This window comes from Meleagris gallopavo, chromosome 7 (genome assembly GCF_905368555.1).
Source record: "Meleagris gallopavo chromosome 7, MGAL_WU_HG_1.1, whole genome shotgun sequence".
NCBI lineage: Eukaryota > Metazoa > Chordata > Aves > Galliformes > Phasianidae > Meleagris > Meleagris gallopavo.
The window spans coordinates 32,794,436-32,816,935 of NC_139410.1; the positions used below are offsets into that span (position 1 = coordinate 32,794,436).

At 39.0% G+C, this 22,500-nt stretch overlaps 1 protein-coding gene across 16 annotated transcripts in view; it reads right to left on the reverse strand.

Annotated features, from left to right (window-relative positions):
* Positions 1-22,500, reverse strand: part of QTMAN (queuosine-tRNA mannosyltransferase) — a 162,880-nt gene that overhangs the window by 33,867 nt on the left and 106,513 nt on the right. For all 16 annotated transcript variants that reach the window (XR_014884291.1, XR_014884290.1, XM_085227737.1 and 13 more), the window contains one exon: positions 407-775. Coding sequence is in view for 14 of the 16 variants with exons in the window: in XM_085227737.1 (XP_085083863.1) it covers positions 407-775 (369 nt within the window). In the remaining 2 variants the exon portion in view is untranslated. The remainder of the gene's footprint in view (positions 1-406; positions 776-22,500) is intronic.

The following is a 22,500-nucleotide window of genomic DNA, read 5'->3' on the forward strand; positions in this document are numbered from 1 at the left end:
TCCAGTGTGACCATGTATCTTTACACTTAATCACTTGCATTAAAGTAATTAAGATAATTTAAATAACATTAGGTATTGTCATCGGTGCATTGCTTCATACGAAAAGTGTATTGCCACAATTAAGCTTTATCGTTTCAGCAGCAGTGGTATCTCTTTCCTGGGCAAAAAAGAGGAATCATTAGCACCAATGGTTAAACGTCTGGTTAGCGTGACTGAATGTATATTCAAATTAATTATTTTGAATAATCAGATGCCAGTGATGTGTTTTTTCCCTGCAAGCTTGTGTGTGAAGTCAATTTGTATTTAGGAAATTATTCTATACTTGACGGTCAAGTCACAGAAACAGTATCAAGTCAAATTCATAAATCTTTTGAAGGTATAGTATTTTGATTTGTTCACCACTTACCACCTGTGAGGCCAGGCAACATGTAAAGGTCTCTGCTGATAGTCCATTCCACTCCAGATATTACAAAGGTTAAAAGTCACATGTTGCTTATCTTCTTCTTGACAAGGATTTGTACTTTCTGATGCTTCAGACTTGTTCAGTTTCTCTGCTGCTGTTAATGGGGAATGCAGTTCCTCATGCTGTGTGGTACAAAGTCCAGGCTGTGCTTCACAAAGTCCAGACTCATGACACGCGTTGCTGTTTTTCATTAAACCTCCCAAAGCTCTGCTCTTCTGCTGCCCAGGCAGGCCCTCATGTTGATAAGAATCTCCATTTCTTTTAACACCAATTATGTTTTCCAAATGGGCAAGCTTATGTTCTGGCATGAACCTGTTAGCAAAAGGAAGAGAAAAATCTATATAGTGTTTACACTGGATTGCAGTCTCACTTGGCATTTTTTAATTAATTAATATTAAATGAAAAGACAAAAAACAGTTGGCATTGCACTTCCATCCAAGCAACAACTCCACTCAGTAACACACTGCATATACAGCTTAGAGAATACAGTGTCTGTGAAACCTTCACAGGCTGGGGATCCAAAGGTCTCTGAACTCCAAACACTGCTGACATCACAGGCTGGGAGATCAAAACTACTTCCCTACTAAAATAAAATTAAGGAAACATCTCTGGGAAGTAAAAGGGCAATTTCTGTTATTTTAGCTAGTGAAGTCTTGGCACTTTTGCTCAGACTACAGCTAAGAGTGCTAATAAATGCCAAACGCAGTGGTGTAACGACATAACATGAGTCTTGTCTCTGCCTAAGCTGACACCAGCAAGTGCCTTCATCACAGCTAAGTGAAAACTAATACAGAAAAAATATTACTGTCTAATAACACGGGCCATACAGGTTCCTGTAGCATGGAATAGGGATTTTATCCAACTGTCCTGTCCTGGTTTCTGTAATGATCATCTGAGAAGACAAATCAAAACTTAAAAGCAGAAATCCCTTCCAACGACAGGATGCACTTGCACAGAGCTGAACTCCTTTTGTAATACTTAAAATGCAACAACACAGATTTACTTCATCACTTGAGTTAAAGTAGGGATGGATGAATCGTGGTCCTTGCTCAGGAAACACTCAGTGAAGCTCTTCCATTCAAACACAACTCTTCTAAATTAACATAAAGAGAACTACACGCGTTGCCATCACGGGATGCTCACTCCAAATGTCTGTCTGTACCTCAAGTTAATTTACTCAAATATTATTTACTTACATGCCCTTCAGTGTGATTATGGCTCTTCCAGATAAGCAGAGACATTTAAATTTTCTGTTTCCTTTTAATTTCCAAATGTTTACACACTATAGCCTGTTTATTGAACTGTTTACTAAAGCGAACACTTGCTCCATTTTATCAACCTCCTCCACAGTTCTTCAGAGTTTTGCTCGATCACAGCAAGAGCTCCTTTCTGAGCTGTGAACAAACTGTTTGTCAAAACAAATGTACTTAAATGCTGGAATCACCCCGCCCTGCAACACCTCTGAACACACAGGCCCTCTTCTTTTGAAATTACTACCAAAATACAAACACACACACACACACATACACTATATGAACTCTTTCTTCAAAAATCCTTAGATCCCCTTTCTTAAGTCAGCACGCCATGTGACTACTCTATGCAACGTGTATTCTTTGATTTGGGTTGCTGTTCCTTGGTTGTTACTTTTATGTTTATCTATACAAAGCTGCATTTTCAAGTCACTGACCACACGACCTCTGAGATCCACCTTTTTCTCACTGCTCGCCGTTCAGTAGTGGAGCTGCTCTGTAGATGCAGCCACAGCAGTTCAGCCACATTCAGTCATTCACCCAAACCCATGATGCACATTACAAACAAGACAAGTTCCCAATTATGCCCGTATTGAGCTTTTCCCATCTCAGTGAATCATCACGCTTAAGACTCTCAACCTTTCACCACCTTTACAAATAAGGCCTTCTGCACCTGATATAGGTTATTGTTCCTAATAACACTTAAAGTAGATTTAAAAAAAAATTATTTTGTGAACTGAAATCTGCACATGCTGCTTATAAACCTTCCTGAGGTGATGCCTAAGCCAGATCATAAAGATACCAACTCGGTACGGCTGCCTATATTCCTATGTGCCTAGCTACTAAGCACATACACACTCTTAAAAGTCAGGTCAGCATTGCAGATATCACCTCACTTTGGGTGGTTAAGCTCAGAGCATGGGTATCTCTGACCACGATTGGACTCATGTTCTGAACCAAGTTTCATAGGGCTGACTCAAGTAAGTGGCAGCCTAAGCTGAATTATCTAAAATCATTGGGTCATGAAGATCCAAACCCTAGGACACATCAATAATGTCACTATGTATTCTATTTTACCCAATTATTTCATTTGTAAAATCCTTGTAAGATGACACAAAACTTAGTTTAGTTACCTGGCACCCATGCGAGGATGTATTTTCACATATTTATGCAGGGGAAAAGGGGAGGTGAAAATAGGTAAGGGGATTTTCCTTAAACCAACAAGCCTGTAAGAGTGTCAAGAGTACTGATTCATCCAATCACATTTAACTAGCAGACTTTGAAAAATCATTGCCATGAGAAGAACCACTTGATGCACTGAAGGTTGGACCACCTAAGTATTCTGTCTTGTCTGTGTTTAATCTCCCAGCCAATCTACCCCTCACTTCACCATTTCTACATCAAAACAGGTTTTTTCCTTAGTTTTCAGTCCTCATAAATCTGCTCCACCATTTCTAATAATATTAGATAAAACTTCACTAATTTCTCTCCCGAATAAACTATTTAATACCCTTTTATTTAAGACATATGTGTGCAATCAATTTTGTTGTATTTACTTGTATTACACACACAGTATTCATCATCTTGACAATTTTAAAAAGTTTTAGAACACCATTTCACTTAACAGTTTAAAAAAAAAAAAAAGATTTATTTGATGGTTAACTTTGGAACAAGTTATCTGCATTAACTTCCATTGTTTTGGCATAAAGTAGTTCTGTATATTTTACTAACAACAACGGAGACATGATAAAGGATGTAGGCAGAGAGCCATAAACAGCTCTCACTGCAAGACCCAGTGTTCATGTAAAAGCATTAATTTTTTGGACTTTGATTGGAAGACGTGCCTGTGTTCAGCCACTTGGATTTTACTAAATACAACCGTGTATAAAATGTTGTACCTGAATATAACAATTTTAACTGCAGAAAGACCACTCTAAATCATACGTAGTATAAACCTGTCCACATGATTGGAATAATATAATGGATACTGTAGTCCCTAGCCACTTGCTAATGTTCTTTATGACACTTAAATAAATGACTTGAAAATAAAATAGTAACACAGAGTCTTCTAAACCTGCTCATGTGCCTTTCCCAAGTGCATGCTGGAGAAAGACAATGTATAGTTAACACTTTTTTTTCCTGTTTGCCTTCTCTCTGGAGCATATTTGCTCTAGCCATTCTTCTTTCTTCTACCAAATTCATATTCATTCTTTTTTTTCCTCTCACCTTTCAGACTGAGTCATCTCTCCACCTGGTACCTGCATGGATCTTGGTCAATGTAAATCATCAAGAGCACGCAGGATTTCTACACCACTGCCCAGTTGGGAATCTCAAAGGTGTCTATAACTTCGGGAAAAAAACAAAACAGCTCCTCCAGTGTCTTATTTGGAGCCAGCCCCTGCTCCCACAGACATGATCACAGTTTCTGAAACTTCTGTCCAAACTTCAGAAAACACCACTGCAGGGAGGCAGAGCAGGGGAAGGATGCTACTGGAGGTGGAGCATGTAAGCTTCAGGAGAAGGCTGCTATGGCAGCAGGTTGCTGGCTTCTAGCTATCAAGACAGATGTACCATTTTAAACCCCACTCTGAGGAAACTCATGAAATTTTACTTGGAGAAGACCTGTGCATCTTCCCTTGCTCTTCTGTAATGTTACATTACATCCTATGTATTCATTTGCAGCACCTTCCTTTGCCTAACAACAAATTACTAACAGAAATTGGTCTCATCTCATGGCACTTACAGAACATAAGCAAAACTGCTCTCCAAAAGCCAAGTACAAGTGGGTCATTTGCAGTCCCTAAGAGCCACAATCAGATAGATCAGAAACCTTCCCCAGGCCTTGGAGATCCAACGAATGCATTTCGAAGCTGCGTGTTTATTTTGCCACTGATGCAAAGACATGTCCAGACACACAATTTAACAGACTCATTTTTGGAGAATCTCCTTTGTCTTTCTATCAACATGACCACAAACATCCCTTTGCTACCTGTAATGTGTCCAGTAGAATTTATGTGACCTAAAACCAGACAGAGGTTCATGGTTCATGCAGAGCTAATGGGACACCAATACCTGGAGTCCATTTGCCTTATAACTGCCATAATGGACATAAGCTCTGCAGTAACTGGGAAATCCTACTTTTGCCCTTTCTTACCTTCTGCCTCCTGGAATTTTTACCATTCCCATCATGAATTTGCTCCCATCATTACTGGGAATATCCCAGCTGTGGATATTCTATGATTCTATGAAGTGACAAAACTTCAAGACCCTCTTTTAGTGACTTTTTTTCTTCATTACAGACACATTTTGTTCAGCTGTGAGAAAGAACTGTTGAGGGTGGTCAGATATTCTAGAGCTGAGTTACAGTTGAAACCCAAAAGCTCGAAAGGAGATTCCCAATATTTAAGGAATTTGATATTAGAGTTAACTGAAGTTGTCAATTATATTCTGGGATCTAATTTCACTTTCTGATCTTCAGCAATGCTTCTATTTCTTCATTCAGAAGAGGGAAGAGATTACTTGTCAGCAGTAATCTCTAACACAGATAATGCCATATAAATATTAGGGGCTTATAAGCATGGACACGGATTAGGAGCAAAGAGAGAGAGCAGAAATAAAACTGAACAGAGCCAAGATTAAGCACTGGGAAGGGCAAGGCAAAAGAAAATACAAGGTCTATGGCTGAGCATGTCTTTCCACAGCTGAACATACATTTTCCTGAGTAGAATAAGTAGGGTTTACGTAGAGATTTGGAGTGCTAACAGCACCTCTTCCCTGTTAGTGAAGTAAAATATATAGAAGCATTAAAATATTTGAGATGTGCTCATTCCCCTCTGTCACTGTCTTCTATCAGCTGTCTCCTCCATGACATGAGAAATACAGAACAGAGTCAGGAAATCACTTCCAACCTCCTGCCCAAAGTCCATCCAGTTCTACCAGGTTGCTAAGGGCCACATCCCATCAACTTTCTGACTATAGTCAAGGCCAAAGATGTAGGTTTTGCATCTAGGTATGACCAAAAACTCTGCCATTTTGGCAAGAGATCAGCTGAACACAACAAGCCCTGGAGGTGTGCATGCCTGGCAGGCTGGATGCAAGATCTGCTCCCAGGGAAGTGAGGCCGGATCCAGGACAACTGCACGTGGCTGCTTTTGGCTCAACTTGGAATGTGGTCCTTAGGAGCGGGGAGAGGAAAGATCTCGGGAGAGTAGAATAGAAACAGGATAATTCTCACATTCCTCGAACCCTAACTTCCACCTATGTTTCCAAGTAATTCCTGAGCAAAATCCCTCAATATCTACTATTCCTATTTGACGCTGCCAAGAAATTCCCCTGCTAGCATTTACATTTTTCTTCCCAGTTTAGTCTCTCTTGCATTCAACTATGCTCCTATTATTTTATTTCCTAAGATGCCATACCTGAGCCTCAATGCACGGAGCACGGTCAACTCATCCACCAACATTCCCTCGAGTTGAATTCCTAACATGAAGATCACCGCCCAAGCTGCACTGTAAAGCCCACATACCAGATGACCTGAATTTTAACTAAAAGTGCTCTTCAACCAATATTTCCCAAAATACACAGAAAGGTACCACCTTCCAAAACATAAGCCTGCAGTGAAGCTATGCAAAACAGGAAGAAAGGCAGGTGAAATGACTCCAAAACAAATACAGCCCCTGAAAGCCTATGCTTTCCTGGTTTTGAGTCCTCTGCGCTGCCGCTCTTCTTGTACATGATGTGAGCCAAAAGCATGTTGAGTCCCAGCTTGTGGGATCATTCCATTTTCTTACATATTTAGTGCTGATAAATTATTTCAACAATGTCTTAATTGCTTTAGGTCAGCAAAACCAAGCAGATGTTGATTACTCTGCACTTTATTACTGGAAGAGAGATCGTAGCCATTGATGTCACAACCAAACTCGCTCTGACTTCAAGATAGACAGGTTTGGCTCTAAACAACTAAATTCACATCTTGAGTTTCCTGAAATCCTTCAAAACTAAACATAAGACCCAGTGTACAGCTGTAATTCGTAAGACCACTGTCCTCAACACATGAAATGGTGATAAGTTCGAAATTCCTTAGAATGATGGCAGTAAACTACAATACAGATTTTATAACACAGATAAAAATAAATTATGCATTGTTTTGAGCAAGGTGTAAAAACAAGCATCAATTGAGGGCTTTTTAAAAAAACAAAAAAACAAAAAAAAAAACTAATTTTCTCTATAATTAAACATCACCACTCTGCAGATCTGCTACACCAGCACTGCAAAGGAACAGATCCATTTTTGGAGCAGCAAGATTCATCTTGGTAACAACGGACAGAAATTCAGAAATTCTGAGCTTAAGTTCTGCTTCCATAAAAGTTCAAACGAATGAATTACACTACGGAAAAAAAGGTTAAGCTTCTGAGAATTACAAGGTTTTTAAGGTTCTTTAGGATCCTAAAGGATTGGTCATGTTTATTACTGCTTACTTAAAAAAAAAAAAACAAAAAAAAAAAAACCAGCACAGCTCGAGCACTTATTTAGAAAATGCAAATTTCACATAGAACTCCAAACAATACAGTATCATTTCTGCTAAAAAGAACTGGGAATTAGTATTTGAAAACTTGTATCACAGTTTAAATCATATACTCTTTCATTTTATTTTTCTTTTCTCTTTTTAATTAAAACTAATGCCAGGATCCTGCAGCATATAATTTCCTGTCTTGTGGAAATCCTTCTAATCAGGATATATAGAATGGATGCCCCCTTTAACCAGGCTGTTTTGCAACACACGCAATGCAGAAGGGAGTGCTATCATAACACTTCAATAGTTAAGTGACTTTATGAGAAAAATACTTCCAAATGTTTCCTAAAACCTTCCAAACCGCACCAAAGAACATTATCGTAATATTATGTTTCCCTATGGCCTCCAATATTTAAGCTTGCTATTCTCGAAATGATACTTGGATGAAAAATATGAGTTTATGTAATGTATAAACTGTTCCTAAAAGAAAAGTTGCCTTTAAAATTACTTTGTATAGATGTCAGATATTTTACGTTTTCAATAGCCACTTCGTATTAATTGAACAAATAGTATTCCAGTGCTTTGGGTTGCACTTGAAGAGTCTCTCTTTTAAAATCAAATAGTCACTGTACGATCTTACTCATAGCAAATACTGAAAACAATAAGTGTCCTAAATGATTATATATCAAGTTATGCTTAATAGATATCCATATTTCTTGTACAGTATACATAATCTGTATAAACTGTAGAGCATATATCAATAACATATTCCAGTGAATCCAGCATCAAAGAGTTCGTTTATAGTAGATTTTCATTTGACTTGGGGTTGTAATGTTCTGTGCAAGCATAAGCTAACCATTTCAGTGATTTTGCCAGCAAGCTGCTTTTTGGCAGATTATTGGCAGTACGTACTGGCAACAAACTCATGCAACTAAGCCCTTCTTATAACTTACAGGTAAATAATGATTTTAATAAATTTATGTAAAATGTTCCACTTGCTCACATCTGGTTTTGATCATTCACTCAACTGCCCAAATGCAAGCTTGTGTGCGTTCCTCAGGAAAACACATATTTCACCTTAATTACTTAACGCTTTCTCAGGTACCCCAAGAAATAAATAATCAAAGAAGAAGCCCACTTTCATTAGGATGTTTAGCCGAAGTAAACTTTATCTGAAATGCTCACGAAATTAATTAAAAATAATAATTGTAAGCACACAAAAATCTAAACCACATTTTGTTACGAGTACATTCACATGATAAGAAAAACACAGGACTGTTGCACAGCTACCTCAGCCACAGGACATTAAAATCATAAGGTCCAGTCATTTGCTTCTGGCCATGAGGACCGTGCACCAACACAAGGACTCCACTTGAAAACGTGTTGCTGTATAAGATATTTTTACACCTTCGCTGTACCAGAACTGAAGCTTCAGTCAGGACAATGTCAACATGGATGAGCATGAACATTACTGCATTAAAAAAAATAAACTTATGGAGATGCAGTGAGCCCAACCCCAACAGTTCAACCCAATGCCTTACATCTACAACTCTAAAAATTGTTCACGTGGAGACACCTCAAGTGATCGTGATAATGAGTGCTCACAGAATAGTGCACTGTATTGGAAGGAAACACAAGAATTCAGTGGCAAATAGGAAAATCAAAATAAAAGAGCTTAATTAAGGCAAAAAATTCAATGCCTAAGCCACCAACTTGGATGGTGGTCCCCCTGCCTGTCATGCTCTTTCTACTGAATGCCAATTCATTCTACAACGAATGCCAGCTGAGTCCATGCTGCATGGGTCCTCCAGTACTGAGTGTCAGGAAGCAACACCTTCTGGCTATGGAACATTGTTCCAAGGGAAGCAATGCACTTTAAAGGGTTTTACATAGTGAAGATACACTATGTCTGTTCTGCTTGCAAATACATTTCAGAGTTTTGTTTCGTAGTTATTTTACATGGGACACAATTATTAAGCATTAGATTTTAGTTGTGTTCAACACAGCTTAGCATTTGCTTGCAATTTTTTAACATTTATTCAGTTACGAGAGTCAACACTTTAGGATTTTGGCAACATGGTTAAAGCCTGGTCAATTCTCACTGAGATATATGGGGCTTGCTGGTAAAACTCTCTGTTCCTATAGCAGACTCGCCCTTAATTAGATCTGCTTCAAGGATGCCGTATCCTTCCAGCACGTTTTAAACCTAAGGGCATATATTTGTATTGTTTAAAGGCAGGAAATTCTGTGAACTGAAATGAGAACATATCCCTTTTGCCTTTACAGACTTTTGTTATTTTCTCTTCCTTCTGGGGCTTTGGAAACAAAACCAGTGAAAGCTGAAAGTTTGAACAATAGCAAATTACTTTCAAGGAAAAAAAAAGTAAAATACTAAGTATATTTTTACGGCTTTACTCACACACTTTGTATATATGTAAATTGGACATATCCAGGCAACAGCAAACACTATTTGCAGTCGGCCCTTAGATTGCAATAGGATCAGACCGGTTTCATCATAAAAGACCGTGCCTTTGCTGGTTTACTTCATTATTATTCCTTTATTACCTTGTGTTAACTTGTACCCCACCAACTTCATGACAGAGCAGATTTGTTTCATGGTAACCACAGAAGTAGGGCAATCACATTTTTATTGTACAGAAAAACGAATAGTCTCTGTAACTCTTTGACTACTTCTCCAAAGAGTCTCACATCACTCCTTTAATTAATGCAAAAGGCTGGTCTGGAAGAACAGAACTCTGGGACCACATACAGTGTACAGACATGTGAAATGAGAACTCCTGAGATGAACAGAGACTTGTGTTCCACTAAAATGAAGAGCTGGATAGAGCTCTGATGCATTTTGACAGAGCAACAAACTTTGTCACTGCTCATGCAACCTCAACTGCAGTGACCCAGTGCACTTACCCAGCACTAAGATAGAGGCTTCCCTTGCAAACGGCGTACAACGAGCTGAGTGCTTCTATCTAATAAGCTTAATAGCTAAATATAAATTACAGTGGGATGTAAGGCCTTAGAGAGACATTCGACACCCAAGATATTGCTTGGCCACTGGATCTCTTCTAGCTTGTGTTCACACACGTTAATTCCTCTTCCTGGACAGCAGCAATTATGACATTGGTGAACTGCAGGACTTCAGTTTATTTGCTTTCATTTGGCACAGAGCTTCATGCCCATCTCATCCACTCTTGGAGGTTACAACTGAGGCTGGGATCACAACGAGACACCATCAATCATCACAATAAACACAACTCAGCTGTTTCCGTGCACTCGGGGCCTATGGTGGAGAACAATCTTATTAAGGGATTTGAAAGTAGTAGCTTCACTTTAAATAAGTGCTCACAATAATGACTCCTAAAGAAACACTACCGATCAACCCTAGGGAACAATTAGCTAAAAGTTATTCATGCTGATCTGTAGGTTATCTGTCTTGTAGATCTTTACATAATAGCAAAGCAGACCTATAACTATTAGCTACCAGCTACAATGCTTCTACAGTCACTCCTGTAGAGGTGGACAAAGGCTTGGTTCCCACCTCAGACATCAGAAATGGAAACTGTGGATGGAAAAAGGAGGGTTCTGAAAACTAGCACCTATCCTAACCTCAACTGCCCCAATTATTATTTATTCCTGGGGTCACATAACCTTACTGTCTCTCTTAGTGCCAGCTAATTGAACATTTTTCCCCAGTAGTCAAGGAACAAGCAATACTGGATTTTGAAAGGTAGCAGCATACAAACATGCATCAGCCACTCATTTACTGGTCCTGTTTACCTATTTTTACACCTTCTGCAAATGTAACTAAATACACTTGGAGAAAAATCATAGCAAGGTTCACGAACTACACCAAAAAAATGATTGAGATACTTTTTTGTTAAAAGTCATGGCAAGTTAGAAGTCCAGCTAAAAGAAGCAGATGCACTGGCTGCTAAGTTGTAGTTGCAGACAGAATTTTTTCTGCTAACATCAAAAGAACAAGGTGTTCATATAAATGGCATTTTATTTTCATCCTATTATTCTATATGAGCTAGAGGAGAGATCAAAGGAAAAAGTACCCAGGTTTCACTATTAACACTTAACATAACTCCAGTCAGAAAATCCTTTCCAGATTGCTAGTGCAATTTAAAGCACAGCACATTTTTGTTGTTCTGTCGGAAAATATACCTGAAGGCACTGTTTTGCACTGACCACCTTTTTCACTGTGGAAAATCGCTTCTGATATATGTATTTTCAGTTATTTTCTTTCTTTCTTTTTTTTTTAATGATAGCAAGCCCCAGAATCTCTAGGTTTGGGAACTACACTGTTTTGGGTCCTACATGCTGTCACTGAGAGACAAGTTGCCCTGTACTGGTGACAGTCTATTAGAGACTGCATGCAACAGGCAGGAAATTCAAATACTGAAGCTTGGTGCAGTCCCTGCCAGTGGCAGCTGCACTGAAAGCAAAGCATACCAGCTTCAATTGAGTATGTAAACAAACCTAATGGGCCTTTAAAATATGTAAAGGTTCCTCTTGATAGCTGGCAAGAACAAACGTGCTTGAAGATTTTGTATTGCTTACTATGATATTATCCAGGACTAGTGCTATTAATTAATAGTTCTATTGCCTCTCTTAGAGCCCAATGACGTTACATAAAGAAAAAATAAAGATATACTGTATTTCTTACAATGTTGAAGTACAGTAAAAAATATTAAGCCTTTTGTTGAATGTAAGTTTCTCATTGATGTTCAGTAACTTATGGTAATTCAGAATAACACTTCAAGTAAATTCCTTTAACCCAGAGCGACCATCAAAATCTGCTAACAAACAGGTATGGCTTTTTGGACTACACTTGGAAAAATCAGTAATGTAGCAGTCATTTAAAAAAAAAAAAAAAAAAAGAGGGCATATGTCCTTCTTCCCTGCCTTTCCTCCCCCCCTTCCCAGTTGCTATTAAAACATTCATGTTACAAAGTTGTTCCAAAGTTTATTGTAAATGCCAAAAAGTGGGCACCGATCCCACAAGAGCTGGCTCGGTTATGGCCCACCATCTTGAACATATTCATTTTATCCAACTCAGTGCCAGGAGATTTTTTCTTTCTTTCTTTCTTTCTTTTTTTTTTTTTTTTTTTTTGACTTAACTTTTCTCTAATAGCAGTAGATTGTGCATACATGGAGAGATAGCAAGTCATGATTCTGGGAACTTGCACAGTGAATGCTAAACACGTGCAGGTGAGCTGTGGCCTAAAGTGAGCATTACAATTACGGGTTAAATGAGACAAAATGTTTAATGCACAGTCAGAATATGTTCATATTACACATAACAGCCAGCTGGCTATAAATCCAAGAAGTAAGCTGGAAATCTTTAGAGTTTAAATGGATGAATACAGATATAAATGGAAGAACAGCGGTTTGTCACCGTATGAATGGCTTTTAACTGAAAAGAGTGGATTGCTTTTACGATGGTTTTCCAAAAGAGTAACCTTGTTGAGATGAAATTAAGAATAAGTGCGATGATTGGAATGTTCCACATATTTATGTTTTCTATTCTGTTCTGAGACACAGAAGTCTCATCCTGCGCCTCTGAACAATCACAACGTGGCTTTAGACACAGGTGCTCATAGTGAATAGGACACCAGTTCTTTAATAATACCTCTGCAGCTGATGAGCTGTAAGCAGGACTACTCCATTAATTTATTTCAGATTCAAATTACGAGCTGAGCTGAAAGAAGCTCTGAACCATCTTTCTTGCTGTACTTCCAGCTCTAAGTGATGTAGACTACAGCCTTCTGCATTCTAGATATATGAATCACTGAATCTACAGCCGTGCTCCTTGGTGCACAAGATCACCAGACTACCTTGATGCTGCTAAACCAGCACCTTCCTATCATCAAGCCCAAGGGATATGAGAAGTGCATCTGAGGGATTCTTTTGCAGGCACCAAAAACAGCCCTAAAAGTTTTCACAAATGGAAGAACCTGAATGATTTTCTGAAGCACTTCAGGCTCCTACCAAGAGAAGCGTTTGTTGTTTCTGCATCTACAGCAGATGTAATTCCCACCTGAACCCAACAGCAAGTTCCTCTTACCAGTCATAGCACATCAGCTACACTTCAAAGATATAAAGGACCTTGGTATGGGTGAACTATGCTTATATTCACTTATATGCTTGACACACACAGTATACATACAAATAAGTTTTTAAAAATCTTTACGATTGGATGTGAGCTCATAGTTTTGATGTACACACAGTTGACAGAAAGGGTAGATGGAAACTGTACGAAGGCTGATAATGAGTTTGCTCCCAAAAACTTTTCTCCTATGTCTCTGAAGTGATTGAATGGGAGCTGAGGAGGAAAGAACAAAGATTTGCTGTTCTTTACAGTCACGCAACAAAAGTGTAGGTTAAATACAGGAAGTATTTGCAGATTTCAGATATTTTGGAGACCTTTGTTGCTTTTTCCTTGCATTGAGATCTAATCTCAGCCTCAGCAAAGAGCTGGGCTTTCACGTTCTACCATCCTCCACTGAGAGAGAACCCTATCCACTTTGACATATGCCGAAGTGGACTCGAGGTATAGATTTTAACTTCAGTTTTTTGTAGCCATTTATTCATGCTAATACAGAAAGGAAAAAATGTCTCACCAAGAACAGAAAGCCTAAAATAACATTGCTGAATAAATTAATAAGATATTTTATATTTTCTATGCTGTCAATAGAGCATGTCTACACAAAGATATAGCTATAGCTTTAAGAAGTTTGGATAGACACCTTTCCTAAACCTTGTGATCCAAATCAAACATGTCATAATCATGACCTTTAAGCTCCAAGTATAAAAAGCATCTAGAGATTTTTATTTTATAAATAAACCTCATATAAACTCTGCATATACCTCTAACACACTAAATGTATCATTAATACCCACAATATTTTAGAATGCCTTTCAAACAGGAGCATTCTCACTACAATTCTGAACAAGCAATGTTTCTGTTTCTTTAGCATCAATCAAGCTTTAATTCTGGATTATTTGTCTGAAGTCAGAATTCTTGAAATAAGCAAGTTTTTTATAGAACCAATTTCTGGAAAAAATACTATCCTCTGTTTGAGGATGATCAGCTATTTGCTCTAACTGGCCCTCATTTGCAGAGTACATGATCACATACATATGGACTGCACAATAAATCCAAGAGGCGTTCTACCAGTACTCACATGAATGTGTGAACACCTTTAACATTTCATTTTCCTTATGCTGCTGTATTACCTTTGCTTCTCAGAAACATTTCTGTACAAATATCAGCACTTCACCTTGCACATCTTTTCATATATCACCCTTTTTCCTTTCCTCTCCCAACCAAAAGTTCTCTTACTTCAGTTACACTGCACATTCATTTTGTTATGCTCTTCCTCAGCATACAGAAAGCATCTTGTGAACTGCTGACTATTTTCCTACCACGCTGGATTAAAAAAGGGTTAAGCACGCTCAGCATGTTGCAGAAGGGCTTACAGCACAACGGGTAACTCAAATATCAGATTTGCCAATATCAGCAATATCTGGCATTGCAGTCATTACTGAATAAGATCAGGAAAATACCTGGCCATAAGACATTCAGAAGCATTACACGCAAAAACATAGCTAGGAAACTTCCAGTTCTCATACAAGCGTTCAGATAATTTTGATGGGTCATCAGTACCACAAGGTGCTTTCTGGAAGTACTTTTCTCCTTTGCCTTTATTTTTCTTTGTGAAGAAAACAGGAGACGAAACTCTCACCAGAAAGTAACAAAAAGTACACATTAACCTTTAAGTACGTCAGGTTTTGGTAAACAGTGAGATCACTGGAAATCTTATCTTGTGCACATGAATTAGAGGAGGGTAATGGGACTGAGCAAAAAGTCACGGACTATTTTCATCAATATATGCCTTTTATGTAAAATAGGCTGTTAATTTAAAACCAGTTTTCAGAGTCTCTTAAGAGGCTATCACCTTAAAATTAATCAAAGTGCTGGGCTGTTGTTTACATGGAAGATGGGCACCTCCAGATATTCAGAAAATTCCATGGGGCAGAGAACTCTGAGGCCAAAGGCTTTGTGTCCCAGAGTCCATCCCTACCACAGGACGATGGCAGCAGGCTGGGTGAGGACCCACAGCTTTGCTCACCTGATGGCCAGGCAATGAGTGGCACACGAGGTTCTCTGGCTGATATCATTTAGCACTGGCAGCAAATGGACCTGACTAGATTGCAGGAAGACATTGCGACCACAGGAAGACACGGGGACAACAGACAAGTTGCTGTGTGTGTATCCCAAGGACTTCGATAAGGATTGACATGAAGGCAGATGAGAGCCTCTGGATGAAAAGAAGACTCAGTATTAATATGATCAACTGAAATCAGGGCTGTGTGGTTGACATCACTGCACAGGGTCAAACAAGGCAGTAAGAACCAGGAAGGCTGGGCTCAGCTCACCAGCCACTGCATTAAGCTACAGCCCCCAGATTTCAGATCCTTTTTTTCAGCTGATCATCACCATGCCCCTAGCTTTCATCATTTCTTCCTCTTACATTATTTCATTTACCTATGGCTTTCCCTGATTACATTATTTCTACTAAAGCTACCTCCATGAGGTACACAATGTTACTTCTTCATGAAAAAAATTATTTTTCCTCTATGCTTCTCCTTAAAATATTTCTTCATTTGTTCAATGCCCAGGAATGACTGACTAAAAAGATAAATCCCGTAGGAAAAAAGCAGTGATAGATATCAAAGGTGAAATTGGTCATTATTTTGTACCAAAAGTCTGAAAACACCTTCCATCAGCACATACAGAAGAGGTCTGTATTTATCTACAAACATATTTCCTTAACATTTTGTGATTGATTTCCTTCAGTGAGAATAACCAACTTACAATTTTCAGCATTTACTAGGACCTTATTTCATGAATTTGTATGAAAGGCAGAAAAGTACAAATGTTTAAAAGCATCCAGGAATACACGCAACGGTCTTTGTGGAAATAGTGCAATTATGTTTAAAATACCAAATGCTCAAATTACTTCTGACATTTGGTCTGAGTTGCTTTAGAATTTGCACCTATGACCAATAAAAAATAGTGGTTCTGAAGGAGACGGATTATTTCCTTTGCAATATGTTACCACAGAGCAGTTATTCTCTATTTCTACCCAATCTGACAGCCATTCAAACACACTGGTTTTGCTGCACACTAAACTAGAAATGTGATCTCTTCTTGGAAACTCCTCTCAAAAACATTTTCTTCTGTCAATTCTCAGTAAGTGCATACAATAACAAGCGTGACTATTGAACTTTTAAAGTATCAATGTTCAGTCATCTTCCTGAGTTTACATATCGCAGCTGGTAGGGCTCAAATCAGGAATAAGATTCTGAAGGACCGTGATCTCTGCCCACAGTTTAGATGCTTATCATCATCTTTTGTGGTAATTAACTGGCACTGCTTTCTCCTCCTCCATTTCCAAAGGGATGATTCACAGGCTCGGTCTTCCAGGAACCAACTGCTTTAGCTATTCTATGCACTTCCTTCAACTCTTCCTCACCCGCAGCCAGCCCTCTGCTTGACCCTACCTTTAATAAATGTACACTGGGAGAGTCTCAGCTAAAATGCTTGTTGTGTCTTCTGAGAAAAGTGTGACTAACTGACACCTAAAACCCAGAATTACACCAGCTAGCTTTCCAAACCATCCTGCAGCCACTGCGGCCTGCAAGCTGGTTTCAGTGAAAAGAGTCACTGCTGAAGATGAAACTGCCAGATTTCTTCACTTTGTTATACAACAATCATGTACACGATATTCTAGTACTCTGTTCTGAGCCATACACAGGATATTAATCACAGTGCAGGTACAAACTAGATCAGCACCCCAGCAGCTCACTCAAAACGAGAAACAACTCATCGGCAGTCATCCTTCTTCACCCATCTGCTTGGATCCCTTCCTCCACCACTCTGGTGATGCTAGCAGGCCAGTTTGGCCACTCACACTAATTAAGGTTGCATGCATGCATTTACTACCTTGAAAAAGTAATTCACTGAATTGCTGGACCCACATCTCTATGGACTACCTTGAAGAGACAGACAATGCCAAGCTGAACTCTTCTTCAAATATGTTCCTACATGAAAGAGTGCATTTTATAACGCCTACGTACCTGACTGATGAGGCACTGTGACCCATTCTAGGCTCTTCTGTTTCCAGGGCTGACCTCTGGTTCTTTTCTGGGTGCTACAATTGTCCCACCTTCACAGACCTCCTGTAACGTCCACAGCCTTTCAGCAGTGACAGAACGTGGCCTTGCAAGGACATCAGCCAGCTCTGTTCAGACTTTTGCTAGCCCCTCTTTAGGTGCCATGGGTCTGTATAGTCAACTTCTCTCAAAAAATCCATCACTGATCCTTACTGCTGTAGTTTTCTTCTGTGAGCCCTTTCATGAAGCACAAAGGCTTATAAGACCAGGCCTTGACTGCCACTAAACCATCCACACGTCCATGGGCCCACATTTTCAGATAACAGTAGAAATTATTTTTGCTGTCTTCATTTCCCAGAAAGACTGCCTTGAGATGTTCAACTTTCCCCTGATCATCCAACCAGATAAGAAACAGTGTTTAATTTAGTTATACATGCATCAGATGGTCAAATGAAACGAACCTTAACAACTAAGGTTTGGGGGGAAAAAAAAAAACAACCCACAAACATCCAGTTTTTGTATTAGAAGCAGAAAAAGGAGGCTGAAGAAAATGCCCACCTCTCACTGAGCATCTTAACAGAGAAAAGCAGAATCAGAAGGTCAGTGATAAATTCTAACACCACTCCAGGAGAAATACAGAAAAGAGCTTCACGTGATCTCAGCTGCTAACTGAGGGTCACAGCAGGACACAAAAGGAAGCAACAGATGACTGGGATGGCTATTTCAAAAGGTCTGCAGTTCTCCAGTGCTAAATTTATACTCAGATGCTTAGAGTGAAAAGTGTAACAACTAACTTCCTCAGTTGAAATCATCAGGGGAAAAAAAGCAATGAACAAATGAAAATCTTGACGCTGAGAGTCAACATGAATATAGAATCTTCTGAGTCAGCAGGCAAACGAAAAGGGCTGAAATACAACCCAAGGAAAAAGCAGACAGTCCTCAAAACAAATAAAAACACTGTGGACTATTTTACTGAAATTTCTGTTTCTCACTTGAAAGCACTTGCCTTCAAACCAACCTGTGAGACAGGAGCCCTCCCAGAACACACTGTAATGGGTGTAGACAACATAAGCTTCAAAAAAATGCCTTCTACCAAACAGCTACCTGGAAGACTAACCCATCCCCTCAAATGACATGCTGCTCAGAGACATCATTCATTGCTTCCAGACAGCTGCACTACAAATCATGCTATGTAAAAGCATCACCGACTGAGAACCTGCAACACAACCTTTTTGCAAGCACCTGTCCCTCATAGCAGCGCTGCCCTGCTGCTGCTCGCTGACTTGTCTGTCATTTCTGGCACCTTCCTTACAGGTCTCATACCATGGGAACAGCTATTCTCAATGAAACTGTCCTTCAGATTAAGTACAACTTGTTATTTCAGAAGCTCGGACTTTGTCTATGTGTATCTATATGTGCACACACATGGGAGACGTTCTGAGCAGGAAATTCCTGTAGCAACTACAACTTCCAACCTTAGCATTTCCAGACCCTCACACAGAACTTGGCTATTTGCTGTTTTCTTACTAAGTAGTTTTTTTAGAAATTTAAGCTAACTTTCCTCTTCTGTGCTAAAAAAAAAAAGCAAGGGCTACGTCACCATTTAGATGTGGTCAAACACCATCACTGCAGATGCCCAGAATCAGTTGCAAGAAAAAGTGTTTACTCAGTAAACAACACAGCTGAGATTCCAAAGTTTTTAGCTCCGTTCTGTCATAAATGGCAGAAGGAGCTCCTGGCTGTGCATCACTCTGCAGTGGCATCAGTGCCACCGGTCAGCACCTCTGGCCTAATGGCTAAGCCAGACACAGGAAGCCTTCCAGTTCCAGCTCCCTTATTTTCCAGTGAATGCTTTATTTTGCAGCCCCTTGACTTCTCAGTGCAAAAGAGCTGGTTATTTTACCCTGTTGCTGAGGACTGTGCTACCTGATCCACTTCATGGCTTCCTCACTGTATTGCAGCTCAACCAACGGCAACATTTAAAAAATCCCATTCTGTCTAAAAATGTTTCTCCTAGGTATAGTGTTTGCAAAGAGCAACAGAAACTGCTATTTTTAAAATGTGGGGAATGCAGTCCTTACCCAAAGTAGTTCCAAAATTCCTTGCCATTAGTTATCCATTACAATTCAGAACCTGTGTCTAACTTGGAAATTCAGACTTTAGTGCATTTACTCTGAGTTTTATAGTACACTAAACTGTTTAATTGCTTTCTACAGGAAGTAATACAGAATTATTTGTAGATTCGGTAATGGAACCAGAGAGCCAATGATCTTCCACGTCTGAAGTTCTCCAGCTATCCTGAAATAATAAAAATACATCAAGACAGAAGCGAGAAAGCAAGTGGACAGTTCTCTACAGCTTCTCAGTAATAAACAGTATAAGCGTGATACTTCACCAGAATGTTCAAAAAGTAAATTGAATGGCAGCATGATTGCAGTGGTTCCAGTTATGTTAATTAGGCTGAATTCATGGTTCATTGATGCTGCAATTATGCTGCAAAGAAATGCTGCAAGCATGCTATCTCATCCCACCGCAGCCTGCTGAGTATGCTGCCATTATTCTTCTTATGGCAAAAAGACTTTCTAAAGAGATGCCATGGAGGAGTCACGTTTATACTTACTCCACACAGTTTACAAAGGTGCAATTAGACAACTGCATTTGGACACTTTCTTCTTTCACAGATTTAATAGGAAAAATAGCTCTCCAAATTCACTGGCAATTTTTTAAGCATGCTTTACTTTGCCAATTTGCATACTAAGCATACAAATTATAAGCCTTATTAGCCCCATTTCAAACAAGGGGTAAGTAAAAGAGGTGAAGAGAATTACCCAATGTACTTCATCAGGGGAAGGAGAACCCAAATGTCTCCTTCCCTTCTTCTTTTACTGACATGTCCTCACTGACCACCGTGAACTGGATGTAATTACACAGGAAGCACACATCACCCAAATGCAAAACCATCATTTGATTAAAGCATCTTTCACAGTAGAGAGGTTTGCTTTCACTGTCTCCCTTTGACCAAATGATGACTTTATGATCAAACCACCACCAACAAATTAACCTGATGATCAAACTTAATTTCGACTCAAAGCATATTTAAATGTACGTGCTTGCATTGAAGCAAGTGCTCTATTTTTATTTTTTGGACTTTATTAACTGTTGTTACATGTTCAGTTCCTAATAACTAAAATTTTGTTAACTCTACCTATGGAACTATAAAATAAACCTATAGAGTTTATTTCATATTTTTAATATCAATTTTGAAATTAAGATTCTTTACTCAACTATTATATTGCTATACTTAGTACAGGAAAATCGAATGCTCTGCTTAATTCAGCAGTATCAGACTTCCAACATTACTGTTTCTTCATCCTCCAAGAATTTTTTGGTAAGCGAAGCCTTTGTTGCCTGTTCCCTGGCAATTATAGGTGAAGAAAGCATTCACAATACCAAAGGAATGCATAAATAAACCACATCAGGACTAAAGCAGAATACTTAAACTTGTGTTTCCTGGTCCCTTATACTGACATGCACATTCCTCAATGGCCACAGTGTGCCATACTGTGAAATGAAGGACAAATGGGGATTACAGTCTCAAATAACCGGGAGAAGAAACACGATGAGCTTCATATGTTGGCCTGCAATGAGAGGGAATGCACTAACATGACAGCAACTCATCCTCTAAGTGGGTAAGGTGTTAGAGGCACCTCCAGCAGAAGTTCTCAATGCTTTTCAGCTTTTTATTGGGCTCAAGGGACAGGGATAGGGGAAGATAATCTTTCAAGCAAGAAGCCAGTCTGCTTGAAAAAGAACTATTCTGCTTTAAAAACCAGACTTCTCATGAAATGCATTTTCTAATGCCTTTATTCTTCAAAAACACGGTGTGGAATCAAGTGTGCAAATAGAAGCCAGCCCAATGCACATCTCCAAAGAGCTAAAAAAGCCTACCACCCTCACCAGGCTCGCAAGTGACTCAGAAGTTTAAGTGTCATTAAAGACAATGGTGCTTTTTAAAAATTTAGGCAGATCTTTAAAATATTTGATACCAGCCACTTCAAAGATGGCTCTCCGAACTCTGGGATGATTGAGTTTCCGTAATACAATTACAGTGGTAATGGAGCTGGATTGAAAGCTAGGTTCAGCTTTCAAACAATCTCCCCAAAATAGTTGCAGATGATGTGTATTTTAGCTTTCTGATCCTCAGGTGACACAAGTATGAAGACTGTTAGCGAGACACGCATTAGAAAAGGAAGGCAATACACTGACTAGAATAAAAACATCTTTTCCACAGATGAGTGGACATCCATAACAATTTAATCTAATGAGACATCCAGCTTACATGCCCATTTAAGAATGGTAATGACACTTGTCTGGCAGGTTTGTTCCTCGATGCTTCATTCAACAACTAACCCAGTTACTTTGCTTTTTTCACTAATATTATCTCAAGTCTTTCCCAGATTAAATCTACCAGCAGTGTTCATTCACACCACAACTTCATTAATACCTGGCCTGAGTCTTAACACAAGGAATTCACTCATCGACTGCGCCTAGGATCTGGCTTTTATAATGAGTTTTGTAATGCTCTTAAGATGAGGAACCAAAACCAGTATGACACTACAACCAGTCTCTATATAAATAGAGGTCTGAAAGCACATCAGGAATAACAGAAATATTTAGCAGACGCTAAATAATGTCAATTTGAGAAATAATTTGTACGTTATGCAAGAGCACATAAAACTCTCTGTGTTCAGATAGGCAATTAGCCCGCTGGTTCTGGCTTGCAATCTCTGCTTCAACAGGACTTTAACTGCAGCACAGAAAATGGTGTCAAGTCAACAGGACAAACACATATGCACTCTAAAAGTTTTATTACTCTTACTTGAAAAGCATTACCATGGACAGGAGGAAAACTAAATATTAAATACGCCATTAACAAAAAAAAAAATATTTCGAATCAATGAAGCATGACAACTATACCATGTCTCAATTTCTTTTTGCTAATGTACACTGAGGAGACAGCAAGCTAAAAAATGGTCGAGGTTCGTATACAGGACATAAAGAATTAGATGAACTTA